The sequence below is a fragment of the Piliocolobus tephrosceles genome, chromosome 10 (assembly GCF_002776525.5).
Source record: "Piliocolobus tephrosceles isolate RC106 chromosome 10, ASM277652v3, whole genome shotgun sequence".
NCBI lineage: Eukaryota > Metazoa > Chordata > Mammalia > Primates > Cercopithecidae > Piliocolobus > Piliocolobus tephrosceles.
In genome coordinates this window covers 9,329,498-9,352,496 of record NC_045443.1, presented here as the reverse complement: position 1 = coordinate 9,352,496, position 22,999 = coordinate 9,329,498, and the positions used below count along the sequence as shown (strand labels likewise).

General features: G+C 39.5%; 1 protein-coding gene and 1 long non-coding RNA gene across 5 annotated transcripts in view; both read right to left on the bottom strand.

Annotated features, from left to right (window-relative positions):
- LOC111526607 overlaps window positions 1-4,073 on the bottom strand; it is a 10,261-nt gene extending 6,188 nt beyond the window's left edge. The window contains exons 1-2 of one of the 2 annotated variants that reach the window (XR_002726436.2): window positions 3,903-4,073; window positions 1,272-2,546 (exon numbers count right to left, since the gene is read on the bottom strand). This is a non-coding gene — a long non-coding RNA (uncharacterized LOC111526607). The remainder of the gene's footprint in view (window positions 1-1,271; window positions 2,547-3,902) is intronic. The other variant, XR_002726435.2, reaches the window with a different exon arrangement.
- A 749-nt stretch (window positions 4,074-4,822) lies between these two features.
- CLEC1A (C-type lectin domain family 1 member A) overlaps window positions 4,823-22,999 on the bottom strand; it is a 30,014-nt gene continuing 11,837 nt past the window's right edge. For all 3 annotated transcript variants that reach the window (XM_023192373.2, XM_023192371.2, XM_023192372.2), the window contains 4 exons: window positions 17,369-17,545; window positions 11,315-11,466; window positions 9,116-9,234; window positions 4,823-6,754 (listed from right to left, as the gene is read on the bottom strand). In XM_023192373.2, coding sequence (XP_023048141.1) covers window positions 6,550-6,754; window positions 9,116-9,234; window positions 11,315-11,466; window positions 17,369-17,495 — 603 coding nt within the window. In that variant the 5' untranslated portion in view covers window positions 17,496-17,545 and the 3' untranslated portion in view covers window positions 4,823-6,549. The remainder of the gene's footprint in view (window positions 6,755-9,115; window positions 9,235-11,314; window positions 11,467-17,368; window positions 17,546-22,999) is intronic.

The following is a 22,999-nucleotide window of genomic DNA, read 5'->3' as shown; positions in this document are numbered from 1 at the left end:
TTTTTTCAAGATTTTTAGTTTCTTTGCGCTGGGTACGTAATTCCTCCTTTAGCTCTGAGAGGTTTGATGGACTGAAGCCTTCTTCTCTCATCTCATCAAAATCATTCTCTGACCAGCTTTGATCCGTTGCCGGCGATGGGCTGTGCTCCTTTGCAGGAGGAGATGCGCTCTTATTTTTTGAATTTCCAGCTTTTCTGCCCTGCTTTTTCCCCATCTTTGTGGTTTTATCTGTCACTGGTCTTTGATGATGGTGACGTACTGATGGGGTTTTGATTTAGGTGTCCTTCCTGTTTGATAGGTTTCCTTCTGACTGTCAGGACCCTCAGCTATAGGTCTGTTGGAGATTGCTTGAGGTCCACTCCAGACCCTGTTTGCCTGGGTATCAGCAGCAGAGGTTGCAGAAGATAGAATATTGCTGAACAGCGAGTGCACCTGTCTGATTCTTGCTTTGGAAGCTTCCTCTCAGGGGTGTACTCCACCCTGTGAGGTGTGGGGTGTCAGACTGCCCCTAGTGGGGGATGTCTCCCAGTTAGGCTACTCAGGGGTCAGTGACTCACTTGAGCAGGCAGACTGCCCCTTCTCAGATCTCAACCTCCGTGTTGGGAGATCCCCTGCTCTCTTCAAAGCTGTCAGACAGAGTCGTTCGCGTTTCACTGGCTTCTACTCCTTTAGCTGAGCCCTGTCCCCAGAGGCGCAGTCTACAGAGACAGGCAGGTTTCCTTGAGCTGCTGTGAGCTCCACCCAGTTCCAGCTTCCCAGCGGCTTTAGTTACCTACTTAAGCCTCAGCGATGGCGGGCGCCCCTCCCCCAGCCTCGCTGCTGCCTTGCGGTTAGATTGCCGCAGACTGCTGTGTTAGCAAGGAGAGAGGCTCCGTGGGCATGGGACCCTCCCAGCCAGGTGTGGGATACAATCTCCGGTGTGCCGGTGTTATAGCGCAGTATTGGGGTGGGAGTTACCCGATTTTCCAGGTGTTGTGTGTCTCAGTTCCCCTGGCTAGGAAAAGGGACTCCCTTCCCCCTCGCGCTTCCCAGGTGAGGCGATGCCTCGCCCTGCTTCAGCTCTCGCTGGTCGGGCTGCAGCAGCTGACCAGCACCGATTGTCCGGCACTCCCGAGTGAGATGACCCCAGTACCTCAGTGGAAAATGCAGAAATCGCCGGTCTTCTGTGTCGCTCGCGCTGGGAGTTGGAGACTGAAGCTGCTCCTATTCGGCCATCTTGCTCCGCCCCCTATTTTTAAAATAAATAAATAAATTTGGCCTTTTAAACTCACCGTCTGTGAGATCTTTCCATGCATTTTCTAGCCTTTCAGGCATTATGTTATCAGACTGATAGGATAGAAGAACAGAGATATGAATTTCCAAATTGAAAGAAAGACACATTTCTATCTGCAGCCTGTAAGACAATGTACTTTTTAAGATTCGATTTATACTAGAAAGATGAACTACTAGAATTGGACATAAGCAGAAGGAATAGTCGGATTGGCAGGATCAGAATGTTCTCCACAGAATTCTGTGAATTCTCTCTTTCCTCTCAATGACCATCCTTACCATTCACAAATCAAAGGGCTCATGGTCTGGTCCCTCAGGGTTAACACGCCAGCACTTTCCATTACATCTTTCAGTGCCTCAGTTGCCTCGTTGTAAAATAACAACAGAACTTACTTCAAAATATTGTATGAGGATTAGACTGTAAATATATGTCAGTGCCGAGAATAGTCTTGCACAGAGTTGAACACTCTATCAGTGCTTGGTTTTGTTCTCTGGACTTCATCACCAGTCATCTCTACACATCAACCTTTATTTGTGCATCCCAGACAAAAATGATCCCTTTTTTTGTTCCTGTTGCAGGGATCTTGAGAAGTTAAAGTTTATGGGTAAAATGTCAGCAACTCTCTGGAGAGAATATCTGCTTTAAAGTTAATGGATTCTCCTCAAATAAATCCATAGACATTCTCTGCCCTAAGTCTGCAGGCTCCCTGAAGCATGGACTATCTTATCCCCAAGAGACGATTAATAGCAAAGTACCTTGTGATCTACAGAAAGAGCAGATTCCTTAATTGTTATTATATTACTCGTTACCACTTACCGTCCCTACAGGAACGCCTTACCACTTAGTAGGTTCTCAATAAATATTTGCTTAATTCAATATAAGTTTATTTAATTCTTCATTTCTCACAAGGAGGAGCTGAGATTCATTAGATTATCATCTTTGCTTCCTAAGCGTAAAGACATCACTTAAAGTAAAAATAAAACCTAATTCTCTGAGTCACTTGGAATCATTTAAATGAAATTAAATATCCTCTTAGCTAAATTTCCTTTTACAATGGGTAAGGTTGTGTAAGGATGAGAAGAGCATGTTTTTGTTTATTTACCTTGACCTAGAGTTTAAATGTGGGTGTTTAAGTAAAAGAGATTTTTCTCTAATTTTCTGCCAAACCTGAAAAAGGAGAATAGCAGAGAAAGCACAGCATAGATTGTCTCCTGTGTCTCCAGCTGTGTCTCCAGCTGGCTTTTACAGCTGACAGTTGGCAGCTGAATGTAATAACCTGTAATAAAGGAGAAACAATAGCAGAATTTACTAGCAAAGACTGTTTGCCTTAAAGATTCTTCAAAGCATTGCCATGGAACTACATTTAGAGAAAGGATATGAAGCATTTATGATCATTCTTTAAAAAGTACAATAAAGCAAAAGGCAAACATTCTTCAACTGATGTCATCCCATAGTGTATGATGCAGTATTTTCAAATTAGAATTTATCTATAGCGCAGCTGACTTCAGCTCCTACATATCTCAGCAACAATGCTGCTTTCCACACAGATGCTATAGTTGGGGCATTCTTCTCTGCAGGTTGCTGTTGGTCCAGGATACCAAGGCTTTTCAAATACAATACTGAGTATACCAGTCTCAGATCCTAGTCCCACCAACAATGAATTGGGCATCCTAGATCTCTTTCATTGAGTTCTAAGTTAGCCTTAAACAAACGAAAAGAAAACTCAAAATAAAACTGTCTTGCAAATGTAAAAAAGCTTTTGTTACATGCTTGGTTAAAGTACATTAAATGTATAATACATATATACATATATATAATAATATTGGTAGAATAATAGTAGATATTATTCGAGCCTAAATATCTATTCATATAACGAAGCGTGTACAAAAGTCATGCAGACTTTAAACATGCAGATCAGAGGATCCTGCTGTTTGTAATCTTCAAATACTGTAAGAATCTCTCCACAGAGGAGTCGACTCCCACATATTAAAGCTGGCCCTGAGACAACCTACTAGACTTTCTACCTTGTTCATAATGTGTTTGCATCCTTAAAATAAAAGCTCCCCATTACCCTTCTCACACTTCCTGCTGTTACAGGGCTCATGGCCTGTTTCCTGTTGATAAATCCTGAGAGCAGGTTCAATATCCTCAGGAAAAGAAAGAGCTTATTGTGTACCCGGGAATCTCAGCTCTACCAGGAAAGGCTGGGCTCCTCGTTTGACTGTTCCTGCAATTTCTTCAGAATTACATAAATAAGAACCTAGAGAGAAAAAAGTCTCCTCATCCAGAAAAACCAATTCATACAGTGCCCCTCTCTGATGCTCAACTGGATATTGTTCTCAGCAAATCAGATTTTAAAATTCACTTTATCATTATTTCCTATTCTTAATATCGATTTTTCAAAAGTGTGTAGTGAGAATGTTATGCTACACACTTTTTCTGTTGTTTTGAAATGTTTGTTCACACTGTGATCAATATTGTGAGTTTTGCTATAAAGACAAAGGGATTAAGGGGAAAGACAAAGAAGAATAAGCTCAGGGAAGGAGCTGAAGTATGTCAAATGTATGTTATTTTTTTCTCCTCACAATGTAAAGTGACACTACCCCTTAGTCCCAGACTTGGAATGACATACCATTCACCACTCACTCTGCAGGCAGCTAGACTCTTCACATCAATGGCACTTAAAGAGATGCTTGTCATCCATCCCTGAGCTAGACTGCAGCTATATAGGATGCTAGGAGTCAAAACTTCAATGAGTGCATGTTTCTGTTTTACAGCTTAGTCCACAAAATCATTTGACTTCCTCCTATCAGTCATATTTTCCTTCTGTAGCAACAAGGCTTACATAACAATTGCTTAACTGCAGACTTACTTCTCATTTCTTGTTATGTACCTATTAATATGAACTACTTCCATTGAAAATCTGCACTCATCATCAAAAATATTTGGTAATAAAATCCTTAGCTCCCCAAAGTAGGTGCCCTTCTACAATTTGTTCATAAATACAAATTTCCAAAGAAGTTGGTTGTTATTAATAAATCAAGTTTAGCCTAACACCGCCTTCTTATGTATTTTAAGTTTAGCCTAAAGGATTCTCTGTACATAATATCAACTATAACAAGCTGAGGTGTAAACAGACCCTAGCCTACACTTGTGCCAATCACTGTGTTTTGGGCAATCAAAGGTAGCCAACTGTTTGAACTGTGTTCAAATAAGGCAAACTCCGAGCTGTAACCAATCCAGCTTTTTCTGTACGTCACTTCCATTTTCTTTACTACGTTTTCCTTTCTCTGTCCATAAGTCTTCTTCTGCCACATGGCTGCTCTGGAGCCTCTGAGTCTACTCTGGCTCTGGAGGCTACCCGATTTGTGAATGCTTCACTGCTCAATTAAACTCTTTTAAATTTAATTCAGCTGAAGTTTTTTTTTCTTTTTAACATTGCTTATGCATGTGTGTGTGCCCCCCATATTTAAAAATAAATCACTAGATCCTTTTAAAAGTATTTTCTTGACTTCCCTTACATTTTATATTGAAGTTCACACTATGAAATTCATTTCACATTTACTTCATTTCAGATAGCAGTAACATTATGAGGAAATTATAACTGTTTCTACTTCATATGCAGTGAAATAGGCTTCATGAAGTAAAGTGACTTGCCTAATAAGTAAATCAGAATAAGAGATCTAAAGTCTTGATTTTCTAACCACAAATACAGTTTTCTTTTCATGACACCATATATCAACAGGACTTGCTCAACCCTGAAGAAAATTTTAAGGAAATCAACAGAAAATTGAAAGGAAAGTTCTCAAGGAAGAATCTGCAATGGTCTTTGCTAAGTGACAATCTAACAAAATGAAATTTATGAAAGTGAGCACCAATGTGTTCTTCCTATCATATTATTGCTACTCTATGTCATTTTACCATGAGATAGATGTTTATGAAAAACAAAACTGAAGCACCTCAGTTGCCACTGTTGAAAAACAAAGATTTATAATGTTATCCTTTCTAGTATTAAACCCTCAGAATTGATCTATCAATAAGCCAATAAACTTGGTGGCTGTGATCCCTGTTATATTTGTGCATGGAGTCATCTCCAGACAGAAGTGCCTCACAAAGGAGCAGCTACAAAGATGTCACTGTCGCTGTTCATTTCCCGCGACCTGACTGGAAACTGTGCACTAATGCAACTCAGCTTCCTCATCAACCATGTGTTGATGCCATAAGGTTGCCTCAAAATATTTCATTTTAGGAAAATGTTAAAACTGTTCTCTTGAAGACAACATGTATTTCAAAGACATCTTATTTTCTCCAAATAATCGTGTTATCCGTACTCTTGTAAATTCCCCAAAAACTCTCAGTAAGGCACGATCAAATAAAGATTGCCATCATATTCTGAAAAGCATTTCCATGCTGAATTTTCCCACAAATCACCAGTCCATTGTAAAATCACACACACTTCACAGTGTTTACATTTATTATTATTAAATCGTCAGTACCTGAAAGGTATAAATATGGGTCAATGGAAGAAAATAGGAACTGAAACTATTACAGGTGCAGATGAAGAAGCTGACTTTTTTCTAGTGTTTAATCTCTCTGAAGGGAATATCGGGGACAGTAGTTCTGATATGAAACTGAGATGGGGATATATTTCTTTCCTGAGAGAAATTCCTATGGAAGGGAGATAATTATCAGAGTCTTAATGGACACAGGAAGGAATGTTTATAAGGCATTGAGATTCTCATATCAAGAGACATCCCTGTTGGGAAACAGGGCATAGACAAGGCAGATGGGGTCTTTACTGATAGACTGGGAAGGGACTAGTATGAACTGAAACAAACAAAAAGAATGCCTTGTGTATTTGGTGGTATAATCTGGGGAGTGACTGCTAATTTCTGATGGACTGCTTGACTGTCAGGGAAAAGGATGTTACTTCGATGTATTTCCTCTACTTCAAAAAGTTTCTCATTCCACCAAGTGTAAGGAAGACATGGAAACAGGGAGGTGATATTAGACATTGAGAAGAAAGAAAGCTAAAAGTTATCTCTAAGCCAAGAAGGCAGATGACATTATGGGTTTCTGAGGTTGGTTGGTGGCATGTAAATAAGACTTCTTGTGACTTTCAAATATGTGCATAAACTCAAGCTCAGAAATGCTGCTGATCCTGAACAGGAAACACGAGAACCCATTTTGTACTAGTCAGAGAGACAGTGTTTCCTGATTATGTTCCATTTCCCGATGTCTCAAGTAGCCCTTGCATTGGCATTGCCTGGCTCACTCTGCTATTTGTAGTTGCAGAGGGAGAACCAGTCACCTTCGCCTAATGTTTCAGGGGGGAAATGGAGGCTCTCTGTCTTCACCATTCCCGCTCTCCTCTCACAGACACACCGCTTCAATTCTTGGCAGTCCTTTGAGAAGATCATCCTATTAAGGATGGCCACACAGTCTCTGCTTCTTGGGCTGGTGACATCTATTATAATATGGAACCTTAAAAAATGAAGAAAAAGTAAATTTAATCACAGTTTATTTCTAAAATAAAATATTAAATACCCATCCTTCCTATGGTGATAAAATTAGAGTCTAGATACCAGAATCAGTTTACTGGGAAAATGGGGTCATGTGCCTCTTTCTCTTCAGCCCCTAAGTTTCCACACTCATTCTTAGACACAGCAGGTCACCAGCCATCCCATTACTGGGTATATACCCAAAGGATTATAAATCATGCTGCTATAAAGACACATGCACATGTATGTTCATTGCCACACTATTCACAATAGCAAAGACTTGGAACCAACCCAAATGTCCATCAGTGACAGACTGGATTAAGAAAATGTGGCACATATACACCATGGAATACTATGCAGCCATAAAAAAGGATGAGTTCGTGTCCTTTGTAGGCACATGGATGCAGCTGGAAACTATCATTCTCAGCAAACTATTGCAAGAACAGAAAACCAAACACCGCATGTTCTCACTCATAGGTGGGAATTGAACAATGAGATCACTTGGATACAGGAAGGGGAACATCACACACTGGGGCCTGTTGTGGGGTGGGGGGAGAGGGGAGGGATAACATTAGGAAATATACCTAATGTAAATGATGAGTTAATGGGTGCAGCACACCAACATGGCACATGTATACGTATGTAACAAACCTGCATGTTGTGCACATGTACCCTAGAACATAAAGTATAATAAAAATAAAAAAATACATAAATAAATAAATTATTAAAGGGGAGAAAAAAAAAGAAACAGCAGGTCACCCAAAACAGCAAAAATCATTTCTAACTAAAGTGAAGCTACGTGTTCTCCTCCAAATGTATATAGTTTCTCTGCCACTTAAAAAGTTATCTACCTTCTCTGTAACTCAGTTTACTTAACTGTAAAATACAAATGATTACATCAAATATATCCTGTCTCCTGGGAGAATAAATGATATATTGTATATAGGGAAGAAGGATGTCTGTTCAAATATGGCTTTAAATGTGATATATTTTGATAGAGAAATTACAATATCCTGTTTCAAAGGATACTGATATGGTTTGGATGTTTGTTCTTTCCAAATCTTAGTTGAAATATCATTCCCAGTGTTGGAGGTGGGGCCTGGCGGGAGGTGTTTGGGTCATCGGGGTGGATCCCTCATGAATGGCTTGGTGCCCTCTTCTTGGTGATGAGTGAGTTCTCACTCAGTTAGTTCATGCAAGATCTGGTGGTTTAAAAGGGCCTGGAACCTCCTCCCAGCCCCCTCTCTTTTGTGTTCTCTCTAGCCATTGGACATGCCAGCTCTTGCTTTGCCTTCTGCCATGAGTAATGCTCCCTGAAGCCTCCTCAGAAGCCAAGCGGATGCTTGTACAGCCTGCAGAATTGTGAACAAATTAAACCTCCTTTCTTTATAAACTATCCAGCTTCAGGCATTCATTTATGCTGATGCAAAAATAGACTAACACAGATACCATGTGTACTCCTATCTAAATGCTCACGGCATATATACGACTAGTGTTTTATATTACACCTTACATTTTCAGCAAATCTTTTCTCAGAGACTGCATTTTTTAAAGATGTGTTCCCTATTTTACTAATGCACAGAAAGCCAAGAAATCTTATCCTATCTCTGGGTACTGACAAGTTGTGTGATTTTAGGCAACCGCCATTACAGCCTGGACTCTTAGGCTTCAGTTTATTCGCCCATAAAGCTCTCTCTCTGTGTCTCTCCCTTCTCTCATCCACAGTATGTCCCAGACACAAACTTCGGAACAGCAGCAAGAGAACTACCCTGATATTTCACTGATGCTATGTATGCGTCTCCCTCACTGGCTTATAAGCAGTTCAAAAGCAAGCACTGGCCGGGTGTGGTGGCTCACGCTTGTAATCCCAGCACTTTGGGAGGCCAAGAAAGGCAAATCACTTGAGTCCAGGAGTTCTAAACAAGACTGGGCAACACAGCATAAACCCAACTTTCCAAAAAAATACAAAAAATTAGCTGGATGTAGTGGTGCACGCCCGTAGTCTGAGCTACCCAGGAGGCTGAGGTGAGAGGAGAGCTTCAGCCTGGGAGGCAGAGATTTCAGTGAGCAGAGATTGCACCACTGCACTCCAGCCCGTGCAGCAGAGCAAGACCCTATCTCAAAAAACAAACAAACAAAACACACACACACACACACACACACACACACAACAAAATGAGGACGCACTACGGTTCAAATATCTTCAGTCATCCTCCTGCAAACACAGTATCCAGTACAAACCAGAAGTTTGAGTAATACTTGATGGACCAAATTATTGAACCCTGTCACTCAAGCAAAATATCTTTGTTAAATGCCTTTCCCATAAAATATCTTGAAGGCTTACAGTTCAGAAGCGAAAGGGGTTCCATCCATCCACAGCCAGGCCTTGCCACTGTCAGGGCGCAAAAGCCCTGTCCAATAAGAGTAGAAAAACTCAGAGTAGCTCTGAGACAGGGCAAAGTCCTGTGGAAAGCACACAAGAAAAGCTTTAGCTTTGGAGGCATGATTACACACATGCACAGACATGCATGGGCCAGCCAACACTTTTCTCAAAGCACACACCAGTCCTGCTTCACATAGATGCTCACATGCTTAAGAGAAAAAGCATCTATGCTGAGGCCTGTCAGAAATTTGTCCGGGTTTAATAACACATTTTGTCTTAGTAAATATGGAACACATATCGATATTCTGAAAGCAGAAATCACATCAACCCAGATTTATTCCTGACACATGGCTTTTAAGGCATAGAATTAACATGAATGTTGATATAAAAATATGAGGGAAAGACTAATAAAGAGATGCGGAATGATTCTGGGACAGGGAAGAATATGAAGGGAAAAGTGCAGGAACGAGGTAGCAACCTTTATAAATGCCTGGGAAAGGAAGAAAAAAACTAAAAGAAAAATTTGCAAGGATGATTTATGTCTTAGACTAGGAAGGGGAGAAAGAAATTTTTTAATTTCTATTTATAAATATTTATGTGCATACATGTGTATAGTCCTATACATGGTAATTCTTTTCCCAATATCCATATTTAACATATGTTTACATTTAAAAAGTGATTTGCTTCCTTCTATCTAGTCTCACTCTGCACTCCTAATACATATTTTTGGAGAATTGGTGGGGACAGGGTCTCACTCTGTCGCCCAGGCTGGAGTACACTGGCACAATCATGGTTCACTGCACCCTCAACCTCCCAGGCTCGGTGTACTCCTAATATTTTAACATAGACATTATCTAAATATTTATTATAATTATCCATTTATACAATGAGTTTCTCAAGGCCATACACTTTGTTTCATTGTTACATCCATAACCCCTCAGCTAATTAATAAAATATACCGATTTAATGAGAGATTACTGCAAATGTATATGAAGCTATTAGCAAGCAATAATCATAGAGTGAACATGTGAAAATAACTGTAGTTGAAAATCTTTATTCTAATTAAATGGCGGGATCCCTTCAAATTAAAAGTTTCGAAAGCAAATCATATGAAAAGGATTTAAATATATACAAATATATGAAGTTCATATAGAAAATATCTACATAGATTTAACAAGAAAATGTCCTACCACCTGATATAATATAGTTCAATTTTATACCTGAGTTTGCAGTGTATGCTGGAGGCAGAGGGATCAAAGAGAATAAGAAAAATTAGGAGGGTTTAATGCTAGGGCACACTGTCTTAGTCAAAGAAATTGTCTGGCTTCATGCCTAAATTAAGCCATTGAGAAAGGGTTACAAAATGTTGCCTTAGTAGCTGAGAGAAATTACACAGATTCTTTCATCACAGATTTCAGGAAGTAGGTAGAAATTAAGAAGTAACTAGAATGATGTTAAGAATTTGTATAGTGAGCTGATAATTTAATTCAATTAAATAACCCTTTGTTGATAACCTACTCTTCATCAAGAAAAATCTCTGCCAAATTCTAGAGAAACAATGATAAATAAGCAATGGTCATACATACTATTTGATAACTTCAATTCAAAGGCAATAATAAATATGAGAGAAAGTGGAATAATCATATTTTAATTGTGTACTTTAATTGCATGTACTAACTCAATATATGTCAATTTGTAGTTTTATTGTCACATTTGCCTTGACCAGTCTATCCTAGACTGTAAACTTCTGGAAAGCAAAATATGTATTTGCAGGTTATGGTAATAATTTAGTTAAATATTTTCACTTAAAAGCTTTGCCACTTTTAAAATGGAAGAGCAGGCAGTACTATCTTCATGTTTCTGACATTGCATCAATATTCTTCCTTTTCTACCCAAACCAAAACAGGAAGAAGTTAGGGCATTCTACCTTTGCTCCCTGAGAGGGGAGTTTAAAGTGATATTACTCATCTTTCTAAGGGGTATTTGTGGAGAACACGACTCCTTCTAGCTACTTCAGGGGACCATTCAAAGCAATAGGAATAAGACTCAGGCCCTGATTGAAACAAGTGTGAAAAACTGTGGACCGATGTTCTTGATCCTTAGAATCTTCTTGCTTAACTCTTTTAAGGCCTCTTTTTGAGAAAAGCCTCAGAATCTTACCAGGTCTTCTTGTTTGTTTATCTTCAGCATGGTAGAGTTCTCACTAAGGCAGAAATATTTACAGTCCTCCCAACTTTTGCTGTCTTTATAGAACTGGTAGCATTTGTCTCCATGCCACTTCCATTGTTCAGTACAAGGGCTGCACCTGTGCACTTGGAAAGAAACCAATTTTATTGTTATTTTCTGTATGAGTCTGTCTTGCTCCTCTCTTGAAATTACATAATATTTGCCGGGCGCGGTGGCTCAAGCCTGTAATCCCAGCACTTTGGGAGGCCAAGACGGGCAGATCACGAGGTCAGGAGATCAAGACCATCCTGGCTAACACGGTGAAACCCCGTCTCTACTAAAAAATACAAAAAACTAGCCGGGCGAGGTGGCGGGCGTCTGTAGTCCCAGCTACTCGGGAGGCTGAGGCAGGAGAATGGCGGGAACCCGGGAGGCGGAGCTTGCAGTGAGCTGAGATCCGGCCACTGCACTCTAGCCTGGGCGACAGAGCGAGACTCCGTCTCAAAAAAAAAAAAAAAAAAAAAAAAAAGAAATTACATAATATTTGATGTCCTAAGAAAGAATTAACTCCTCTTCAATATTTAATTAATTGCCCAGGCAATGATAACTACAATGTTTACTGGATACCTACTAAATGCCAGGAATTATAACTGGTCGTGAGTATGTTGTAGAAATTAAAACAGACACTAATTGCTTATGTGGAATCTAGTAATAAATGATTGGAACTTTCTTGCCACTTGCCTGTGAAATTCAGCACGTGAAGAGAATATTCAATTTCACAAAGCAGTTGAAATGTACAGAAACTCCAACCCGCATTGTGTTTAGGAAATAAAGTTTCTATAATTATGTTCTCAAAATTATCTTACATAATAGTAAAATAAGTTTTAAAAAATACGGTATATACCGATATGATGTGGAGTCTTTAAGGTAATAAATACTGAGGCAAGCATAAAGTTAGAATGCTGAATCTCCATGTGTCACAAATTAAATTGGGCATCCAGGCCAGAGAAGTACGGGTAGGGATCGCAAATATAGCATCCAAGCCCTGAGCGCTATAGTTTTAACCCTATGTGGATACATGACCTTGGGTCATTTAGTTAGGAACCTAATCCAGTCTCTTGAGGGTTTGTAGTGGGATGAGAACTCAAGTCATATCCATAACAATTTCTTTATTTTAAAAGCGACCTAGTTAACATGTTAAAATCTCAGTAGCTAATACACAGGTAGGTATTATATTATCATTTAATCTTCTTGTAAATTTGAAATACTTCATGAAGTAAAACAAAATTTAAATAAATAAATAACTTAGAAAGATATCTTTATCATGTTATGAAGAACTTGCTGTGGAGGTCAATAGTTTTTGCACTCTCTCAGACAGGTCTGCTTGCTTCGGAATTCTACCAGGAGAAATGTAACAACCTGGAGAGACTCAAGCAAAAATGCAGGGAGCCTCAAACTTCCTAAAACACAGAACAAGAATGGGAATGATACTTACCTAAAAGGATTATTGTAAAGATTAAATATGTAAAAACCAGAGTCCAGTTTGTGCAGAGACTTACGCATAAAAAGCATTTAATAAAGGTCAGTTTCAACTGTGGTCCCTGGTGTTATGAGAACTTAGATGGGTAATACGTGCTTGGAATGCTGTGCTGAAAAAGATTATGAAGCAGCAACTGGACTCAGCAAGGAGAATCCTGGTTCATTCTGCTCTGGATTCAGTAAATAAAAACTATGTAACTGCAATTTTAGTACAGTACATTAATACCTCATTCCCATCTCACGTACAATGTTTTCTTAAATACCTTCGATCTTCAGATATAAGTGACCCTCTATGTGCTCTATGTAAAAACAAGCCCCATACTTGCATGGGAATTAATAGAGAAATTTTCAATGAATGTTTAAGAGGAAGCAAGGGACAATTAGATCAAAAGGTGAGAGACTAAAGGACTGAGAGCCTTATGTGAAATAGGTAGTGATACGATGTAACTAAAGAGACAGAGATAGAGAAACCGCTTTACCTCCTTAACTTCAACTAACTAAATATTTAATATACTATTACTTAAACCATTGAAGCAGGAAAATGGAATACAGGTCAGAAGAAATTCATTTCTCTATGTATACATATAGATATAGGTATAGACCTAGATATAGATAGATATACATATACATATACCCTCCACTCCAGCCTGGACAACAGAGTGAGACCCTGTTTTCCCCACCTCTCTGCTCCCCCCCAAAAATATATATTTTTAAAGGAGAAAATGCATATTTTTGTCAAGAAAAATGGGTGGACTGAAAATGACCTGTTCTCAAATGTTTTGTCCATGGCATATACACCTAAGAAAAATAAAATACCAACTAATTTCTAAACGGAACATGTACACTTTCTATGAACTCTCTTTACCTATAAATTACCATTTTTGTATATATATAGTGCAATAAATGTTTACAGATATTTAGGATCAATAAACAATAATGGTCATATTAGCAAGGCCAAAAACCCCAGGAAGGGCATTCCATTTCATAAATACATGAAAATATGTCATCCAAAAAAAAAGGCTAATCGTCTTTTTTTTCTTACAGTCCTTTCTCTCTCCATTTCCCCTTCATTTTTACTGTGTTTTGGACAAAAGGAATGTAAGTCTGTTTACATGTCTGGCCCAGAATTTTTTCCTCATATATCTAGCTCCCAAAACACCATTCCTGGTTTCTAATTTTCCCCTTGTAGCCAGAGAATTCTTCCTCCTTTCACTTGATCACATCTCTATGCTTCTAGCTGTTTTGCCCCCAAATTCTGGAGCTGTTTTTGAATCTTTCATTTCTCACACATCCATTTGTGTCCCATCATGCAATCATTTCCACAAACAATATACTAGTTAGAAGAACCATCATATTTCTCCTGGATTTTAGTAATAGCCATCTCTTATCTGATTTCTCTGTTGCTATTCTTTCCTCTTCCAGTCTAATTTTAACATAATTGTAGATTGAGCCTTTAAAAACTTATGCCAGATCATGTATTTCCTCTGCTCAAGACCCCATAATTAATCCTCATCTGCTCAAAATAGTAGCCAAATCTCTCGCAAAGGCACCTAATGCTGTATATGATCTCTACCTAGCTTCCTGTTAGTCTCCCACTCCAACCACATGGGCTCCTTATTATTCCTTGAATATGCAGATACATTCATGTTTTAAGGCTCTTGTGTTTCCTGTTTTACCTATAAAGCTTGTTATTTATCTATATTACATGGCTAACTCCCTCAACTTTACAAGTCTTTGCTACTGTATAATCATCTTAATTAAGGATTTATGACCTTTCTATTTAAAGTAACAGCAGACTACCCTTGAATTCCTTATCCCTCTTGCCTTATTTACCTTCATTTCTCATAGGATTGATTAATCTCTCATACATTATATTTAGGCTGGCCAATCATTATTGTATACCTGGGACCTAGAGTTTCCCAGGATGTGGGACTTTTAGTACTAAAATAGGGAATGTTGGGGGAAAACTTGGAAATGCTGGTTGATACAGTTTGAACATTTGTCCCCTCCAAATCTCATATTGGAATTTGATCCCCAGTGTTAGAGGTGGGTCCTAATGGGAGGTGTCTTGGACAGGGGAGCAGATCCCTTATGAACAGCTTGGTGAGTTCTCGCTCTATTAGTCCCAGGAGAACTGATTGTTAAAAAGAGCCTGGCACATCCCTCTCCAATCTCTTGCCTCCTGGACTCTTGTCCTATTACCTGCTGCACTTTCCCCCACGTGTGGAAGCTGCCTGAGGCTCTCAGAAGAAGCAGATGCTGGCACCACGCTTCTTGTACAGCCTGCAGAATCATTAACCAAATAAAACTCTTTTCCGTATAAATCACCCAGGCTCGGGTACTCCTTTATAGCAACACAAACAGACAAAGACATGAGTCATCTTATTTTATGTTTTTCAATATACTTACTTCTACCACCCCACTAGAGTAAGTGGTCCATGAGAGTAGACATCCTGTGTGTTTTGTCAGATATGCATCAGTAGGCATTCAGTAAATACTCCCACCGTACTGGTAGTAGTACTAACTAAATGGATAAATATCACTTTGGTGGGTGGATGGATGAATGGATAATGGGTAAGATGAGGGTAAGAAATAAAAAGTAGCAGATTAAAACTGAGAACTGACATCTAACCAAAAGTATGTAAGAATTTTATATGAGAAGAAACTTTAATATATTTGCATTTAGATTTTATATTTATATTAAATACGGCTTATTTGCATAGCTTCTCTTTTTATTTGTTTTTATATACCTAAATAAAAATTTGAAAGACCATTTGTGTTAGGAAAATCTTGGTTACCTTAAAAAAAATTTTTTTTGGCCAGGTGCAGTGGCTCATGCCTGTAATCCCAGCACTTTGGGAGGCTGAGGTGGGCAGATCACTTGAGGCCAGAGTTCAATACCAGCCTGGGCAACATGGAGAAACCCCATCTCTACTAAAAAAGTACAAAAATTAGCCAGATGTGGTGGTGCACGCCTGTAATCCCAGCTGCCCAGGAGGAGATATGAGAATCGCTTGAACCCAGGAGATGGAGGCTGCAGTGAGCCGAGATCACACCACGGCACTCCAGCCTAGGTGACAGAGTGAGGCTCTGACTTTAAAAATAAATAATAAATAAGTAAATAAAAATAAAAATAATTTCTGAGATAGTATCTTAGTATGTTGCCTGGGCTGGTCTTGATCTCCTCAGCTACATCTTCCAGCCTCAGCCTGATGAGTAGCGGATTATCTTTTTGCAGATATGGCAAACAACAAAGAAAAGTATGCACACTGGGCTTTGTTGGAAAATTCGTAAATAAGCGCCAGGCGGGGTAGTTCACGCTTATAATCCCAGCACTTTGGGAGGCCGGGGCAGGGGGAACACCTGAGGTTGGGAGTTCAAGACCAGACTGCCCAACACAGTGAAAACCCATCTCTACTAAAAATACAAAAAAAAATTAGCTGGGTGTGGTGGTGCACACCTGTAGTCCCAGCTACTTAGGAGGCTGAGGCAGGAGAATTGCTTGAACCTGGGAGGAGGAAGTTGCAAACAAGCTGAGATCGTGTCACTGCCTTCCAGCCTAGGCAACAGAGTGAGACTCCATCTCCCCCCACCCAAAAAAAATGGAAAAAGAAAAATTAGTAAATAAGGACATTATGACCATTGAGGTCATTAGTCATGTAGGAAAGAATCACTTAGAGAAGTAAAACTGTGCCTATTAATATTTTTTCCTAGGTAGCCACGCAATCAGGATGTCTGTTTCAGGTGGGAAGTGGTGTGTGTATAGCAGATGAGGAGACTTTGCCCTCCTTCAGAGTTCCTAAAAAAGAAATAAAAAGTGGAAATGTGAACATGTATGCCATTTCCTAAGTAAGCATGATAAAGAGAGCAGAAGAGAGAGCTGACTTGAATAAAGTGGATTATCACAAAACTTGAAAAGAACAGTATAGGAATACACACACACACTCACACTGAAGCGATGCTCCTTGACTTCTCCAGCAGTAAATTTATCAACGGTGGTTCACCTACCACTGGCACTGTCATCATCTGTGGTCCTTAATAAGCTACATATTTCTGGTACTCAGCCAAGTTATCCTGAATTAAAATAACTTGAGTTTGATTCAGGTTATCTGCATTTTTGGACTAGTCCCTGTATGATTTTTAAGATTTGAGAACTACAGTTATGACTTTGCTTACTTCTTACTAGGAAAGAATTTGTAAGAACATTTGCTGAGGTAAATTGAGACATAACCCTGTATTTTCCTTACTTGTAGTCTTATTTTGGTTATTCTTAGGTAATTGTTTGTATTGTTTTAAAATGTCTGCATTTGAAGAGTCCCTTGATGTATGGTATCACAGACACATGTGAATCACAGGATCCCAACAACTGATCATGATCTGGAAGCCCAAACCCTTTTACAGTTTGGCAGACCTCTAGTTAAATAATACTTGACTCTCACTTTCACAGGCGGGAAATCCATCTCTCTGTTGCCAGATAACATGGGGACAGAGTGACCAGGACACACTTACCTCCAGCTTTGTTATAGAGCTCACGACAGAGTTTTTCAGCCACATGCTGCAGACTTCCTGCAAGCTTTATGTTCTGGACTTGAAGAGATTGCAACTCTCGGGACATATTTCCTAATCTTTCTTCCATTTGAGAAATGGTGTGTTGACCAGTATTGGAGAGCTGGTAGTACTGAAAAACTAACCCAAATGACCAAGTCAGACTGGACAGCTTATTTCTGTTTTATTTCCATTTTCTGCCTATGCGGAAGACAAACAGTATATTTTTTAGTATCTCAGGCTCTGAGACCTCATATTGCCTATATTCAAGTTTGGACTCTAGTACATATATGAAAAGTGGGCAAATTAATTTCTTTAAGTCTGTCTAAAAATGTGAAGTCATGGGGAGAAAATGGCGGCTAAGAGGGCTAAGGTGGAGCTCCCACTTGGACAACAGAACAGCGTGAGGAGACTCACACTGTGAACTTTTCCTCCAGGAACCACCTCAGGAACATACCAGGAAAACTGAAAGAATTCACAGATCCTTTGAAGGAAGCAACTCAATACTGAAAATTCTGTAAGACAGTTACAAATGTGTGAAGAGGGGAAAACCCACCTCTGAACACACATCCCTGCTGGGGAACCTGAAAATCCGGGTTACATGAGAAGGATTTAACCTTACCTGGAGCAGAAATGGATGTAGGGAGCCAAATATAAAATATATGCAAAATATAAAAGTAGAAGAAGCAGAAGGAAGAGTCCTGTAGGCACTCCCATTCTCCAGCTCAAGCCCAGGGAACCCATCCCCGACTCTGTCTCACAGGGGTCCTTGGACAAGGCAGCCAGTGGAATTAAAGAGGAGTCACAGGATGAAAGAAGCTTTCAAATGAATTTTGTAATAATTTCAACTGGATATGAATTTTCTTAAGCAGAATCCAGGGGGCAAAGAGGAACTGCTACAGATATCAGCATAGGAACTGTGACAGATGGTGTGGGAAGGTGGGGAGGGGCATGACCTGAAAGCCTGCTTGCTTTCTCAGTGGGAAGGGTTGTAGCCTAGGGCAAGATCAGAGCCCCAGGCATGAGCTGCCAGGATATAAACTCTGTGTTGTTGGTGGGGCATGGGACGAACAAGACTTGCCTCACCAGCTATCTGGGAACTGGGTAAGGCCTATCACTGCCAGCTTTCTCCCACTTCCCTGGCGACCTGTATGACACAGCAGAGGCAGCCGTAATACCCTGAGAAGCAACCCCCATGCCCCACAGCATTCATGGCAAGCCCTGCCCAAGGAGAGTGTGAGCTCAGACCTGCCTAACCCTGACCCCATGTGACGTTTTTTCTCTACCCACCCTGGTACCCAAATACAAAAGACATAAATTCCTGGGAGCTGTATGGTCCCGCCCATCACCTAAGAAACCTGAATACTTATCCTGGCAAACTTAGAACAAGCTTACATCCCCTGTCTACTACTGCAGTTGGTGCTCTCTTTAAAGCACCACCTCCTGGCTGGAGGCCAACCAACTCAAACCATTAGAGTAACTCAAGACAGAATAACCCTGCTCCAAGGAGGGAGAAGACAACAGCTAATTCCACTGCCTGCAACATCCTGGCTAACCAGAGGTCCTGAGTGTGTCCATCTGACAACTTCACTGCTAGCATAACCAGCATTCAAGAAAACCAGCACACTAAACAGATCTACAACCAAGGACTCTCACAGAGTCTACTTCACTTCCTTGCCAACTTCACCATAGCAGGTGCCCCACAGATGAGAGACCTGAAGATAGATCATATCACAGGACTCTGCAGACATTCCCCAGCACCAGCCTGGAGCCTGGTAGCACCCACGGTGGCTAGACCCAGAAGAGAATAACAATAACTGCAGTCTGGCTCTAGGGAAGTCCTATGCCTAGGGGAAGGGGGAGAGCACAACATCAAGGGATCACCCCATGGGATGAAAGAATCTGAACAGCAGCCTGTGTGTTCCAGATCTTTTCACTGAAATACCCAATATACCCAAATGAGAAGGAAACAGAAAAGTAATTCTGGTAATACGACAAAACAGGACTCTATAACACTACCAAAAGACAACCCTAGCTCCCCAGCAATGGATCCAAACCAAGAAGAGATCTTTGAATTGCCAGATAAAGAATTCAGAAGGCTGATTATTAAGTTACTCAAGGAGATACCAGAGAAAAATGAAAACCAACTTAAAGAAACTTATTTATGGTTTTCTTTCTTTCTTTTTGAGACAGAATCTCACTCTGCTGCCCAGGCTGGAATGCACTAGTGTGATCTTGGCTCACTGCAACCTCCGCCTCCCAGGTTCACTTGATTCTCCTGCCTCAGCCTCTCAAGTGGCTGGGATTAAAGGTGCCCACCACCATGCCTCTCTAATATTTATAGTTTTGTAGAAATGGGGTTTCACCATGTTGGCCAAGCTGGTCTTGAACTCCTGACCTCAGGTGATCTGCCCTCCTCAGCCTCCCAAAGTGCTGGGGTTACAGGCATGAGCCACCACATCCGGCCTAAACAAATTTTAAAAAACAATATAGGATATGGATTTTAAAAATTATCCAGAGAAATAAATATCATAAAGAAAAGACAATCACAACTTCTGGAAATGAAAGACATACTTAGAGAAATACAAAATGCACTAGAAAGTTTCAACAATAGACTAGAACAAGAAGAGAGAACTTCAGAGCTTGAAGACAAGGCTTTTGAATTACCCCAATCTGACAAAGACAAAGATAATAGAAAAAAAAATGAACAAAGTCTCCAAGTAAGTTGGAGCCATAGTAAATGGCCAAACCTAAGAATAATTGTTTCTGAGGAAGAAGAGAAATCTAGAAGTTTTGAAAACTTATTTGAGGGGATAAACCAGGAAAAAACCCTTGGTCTTCCTAGAGATCTAGACATTCAAATACTAGGAGCTCAGGATGTAAGGGTGATCTGGCTGCGATATCTGTCACCCCATTGATTGCCAGTGTTCATTTGGCTGATCTGGCTGGCTAGTCATGTGTCCCCTTCCTCCCTCACTGCTCCAGGTGCATCCCTCCTGAATGCACATGGTTGAAGAGGATGACCATACCCGATAGAGGAGGACCAGTCTGGTCAAGGGTATACAAGTAGCTGCACTCTCCTGCTAGAACCTCCAAACAATCTCTCAAATACTAGAAGCTAAAAAAACACCTGGGAAATTCATTGCAAAAAGATTATCACCTAGGTGAATATTCATTATGTTATCTAAAGTCAAGATGAAGGAAAGAATCTTAAAAGTTGTAAGACAAAAACATCAGGTAATCTATAATGAAAACTTATCAGATTAATAGCTGACATCATCAGAAACCCTAAAAGGCAGAAAGGATTGGGGTCCTATTTTTACCCTCCTCAAACAAAATATTGTCAGCCAAGAATTTTGTATCCAGTGAAACTAAGATTCATAAATGAAAGAGATAGATTTTTTCAGAGAAACAAATGCTGTGAGGATTTGTAACTACCAAGACAGCACTATAAGAAACACTAAAAGGAGTGCTAAGTGTTGAAACAGAACCTCAGAACCTCAAAATACACCAAACTAGAATCTCCTGAAAACATAAATCTCACAGGACCTATAAGACAATAACACACACACACACACACACACACACACACACACACAATAAAACAAGGTATTCAGGCAAGAACTAGCATAATGAATAGAACAGTACTGCACATCTCAGTACTAACACTGAATGTAAATGACCTAAATGCTCTACTTAAAAGCTAAAGAATGACAGAATGGATAAGATTTCACCAATCAAGTATCTGCTGTCTTCAAAAGACTCACCTAACACATAAGGACTCACATAAACTTAAGGTAAAGAAGTGGAAAAAGATATTCCATGCAAATGGAAAACAAAAATGAGCCAGAGTAACTATTCTTTTATCAGACAAAACAGACATTAAAGCAACAACAGGAAAAATAAATAAATAAATAAAATAAAACAAAGAGAGATATTATAGACATTATATAGTGATAAAAGGAATAATCCAACAGGAAAGTATCACAACCCTAAATATATATGCACCTAACATTGGAGCTCCCAAATTTATAAAACAATTACTACTAGACCTAAAAAATGAGATAGACAGCAACACAATAATAGTGGCGGACTCCAATACTCCACTGACAGCACTAGACAGGTCTTGAAGACAGAAAGTCAACAATGAAGAAGAAAGAAAGAAACAATGGACTTAAACTATACCCTAAGACAAATTGATTTAACAGATGTTTACAAAACATTCCATCCAACAACTGCAGAGTATGCATTCTTTTCATCAGCACATATAACATTCTCCAACAAAGGCCATATGATAGGCCACAAAACAAGTCTCCATAAATTTAAGAAAACTGAAATTATATCAAGTATTCTCTCAAAGCACAGTGAAATAAAATTGAAAATTAACAATACAAGGCACCCTGAAAACTACATACATACATGGAAATAAAATAATCTGATCTTGAATGATCTTTGGGTAAACAACAAAATCAAGATAGAAATTAAAAAATATTTTGAACAGAACGATAATATTGGTGACACAACTTATGAAAACCTCTAGCATACAGCAAAAGCGGTGCTAAGAGGAAAGTTCATAGCATTAAATGACTACATCAAAATATCTGAAAAACCCCAAATAGACCATCTAAGATCACACCTCAAGAAATTAGAGAAACACGAATAAACCAAACCAAATCCAGTAGAAGAAAAGAAGTATCAAAGATCAGAGCAGAACTAAATGATATTGAAATGAAAAAAAAAAAAAAAAAAGACATACAAAAGAAAAATGAAACAAAAAATTGGTTGTTTGAAAAGATAAATAAAATCGCTAGAACATTAGCAAGGTTAATCAAGAAAAGGAGAGAAGATCCAAATAACCTCAATTACAAATGAAATGAGAGATATTCCAACTGATGCCACACAAATACAAAAGATCACTCAAAGCTACTATAAACAAAGTCCAGAGGGGATAGACAAATTACTGGAAATACACAACCCTCCTAGATTAAACCAGGAATAAATAGAAACTATGAACAGAACAGTAAGAAATAGTGAAATTGAAACAGTAACAAAAACACTGCCAACAAATAAAAGTCCTTCACAAATGGATTCACAGCTGAATTCCATCAGACATTCAAAGAAGAATTGGTACAAATATTACTGAAACTATTCCCAAAAATAGAGAAAGAGAATCTTCCCTAAATCATTCTATGAAGCCAGTATCACACTAATACCAAAATCAGGAAAACACAGAACAAAAAAGAAACTAGAGACTAATATCCCTGATGAACATTGATGCAAAAATCGTCAACAAAAGACTAGCTAATTGAGGCCTGGCGCGGTGACTCATGCCTGTAATCCCAGGACTTTGGGAGACTGAGGCAGTTGGATCACCTGAGCTCGGGAGTTCGAGACCAGCCTAACCAACATGGAGAAACCTTGTCTCTACTAAAAGCACAAAATTAGCCAGGCATGGTGGTGGGTGCCTGTAATCCCAGCTACTCGGGAGGCTGAGGCAGGAAAATCACTTGAACCCAGGAGGTGAAGGTTGCACTGAGCCAAGATTGTGCAACTGCACTCCAGCCTGGGCGACAGTGTAAGACTCCATCTCAAAAA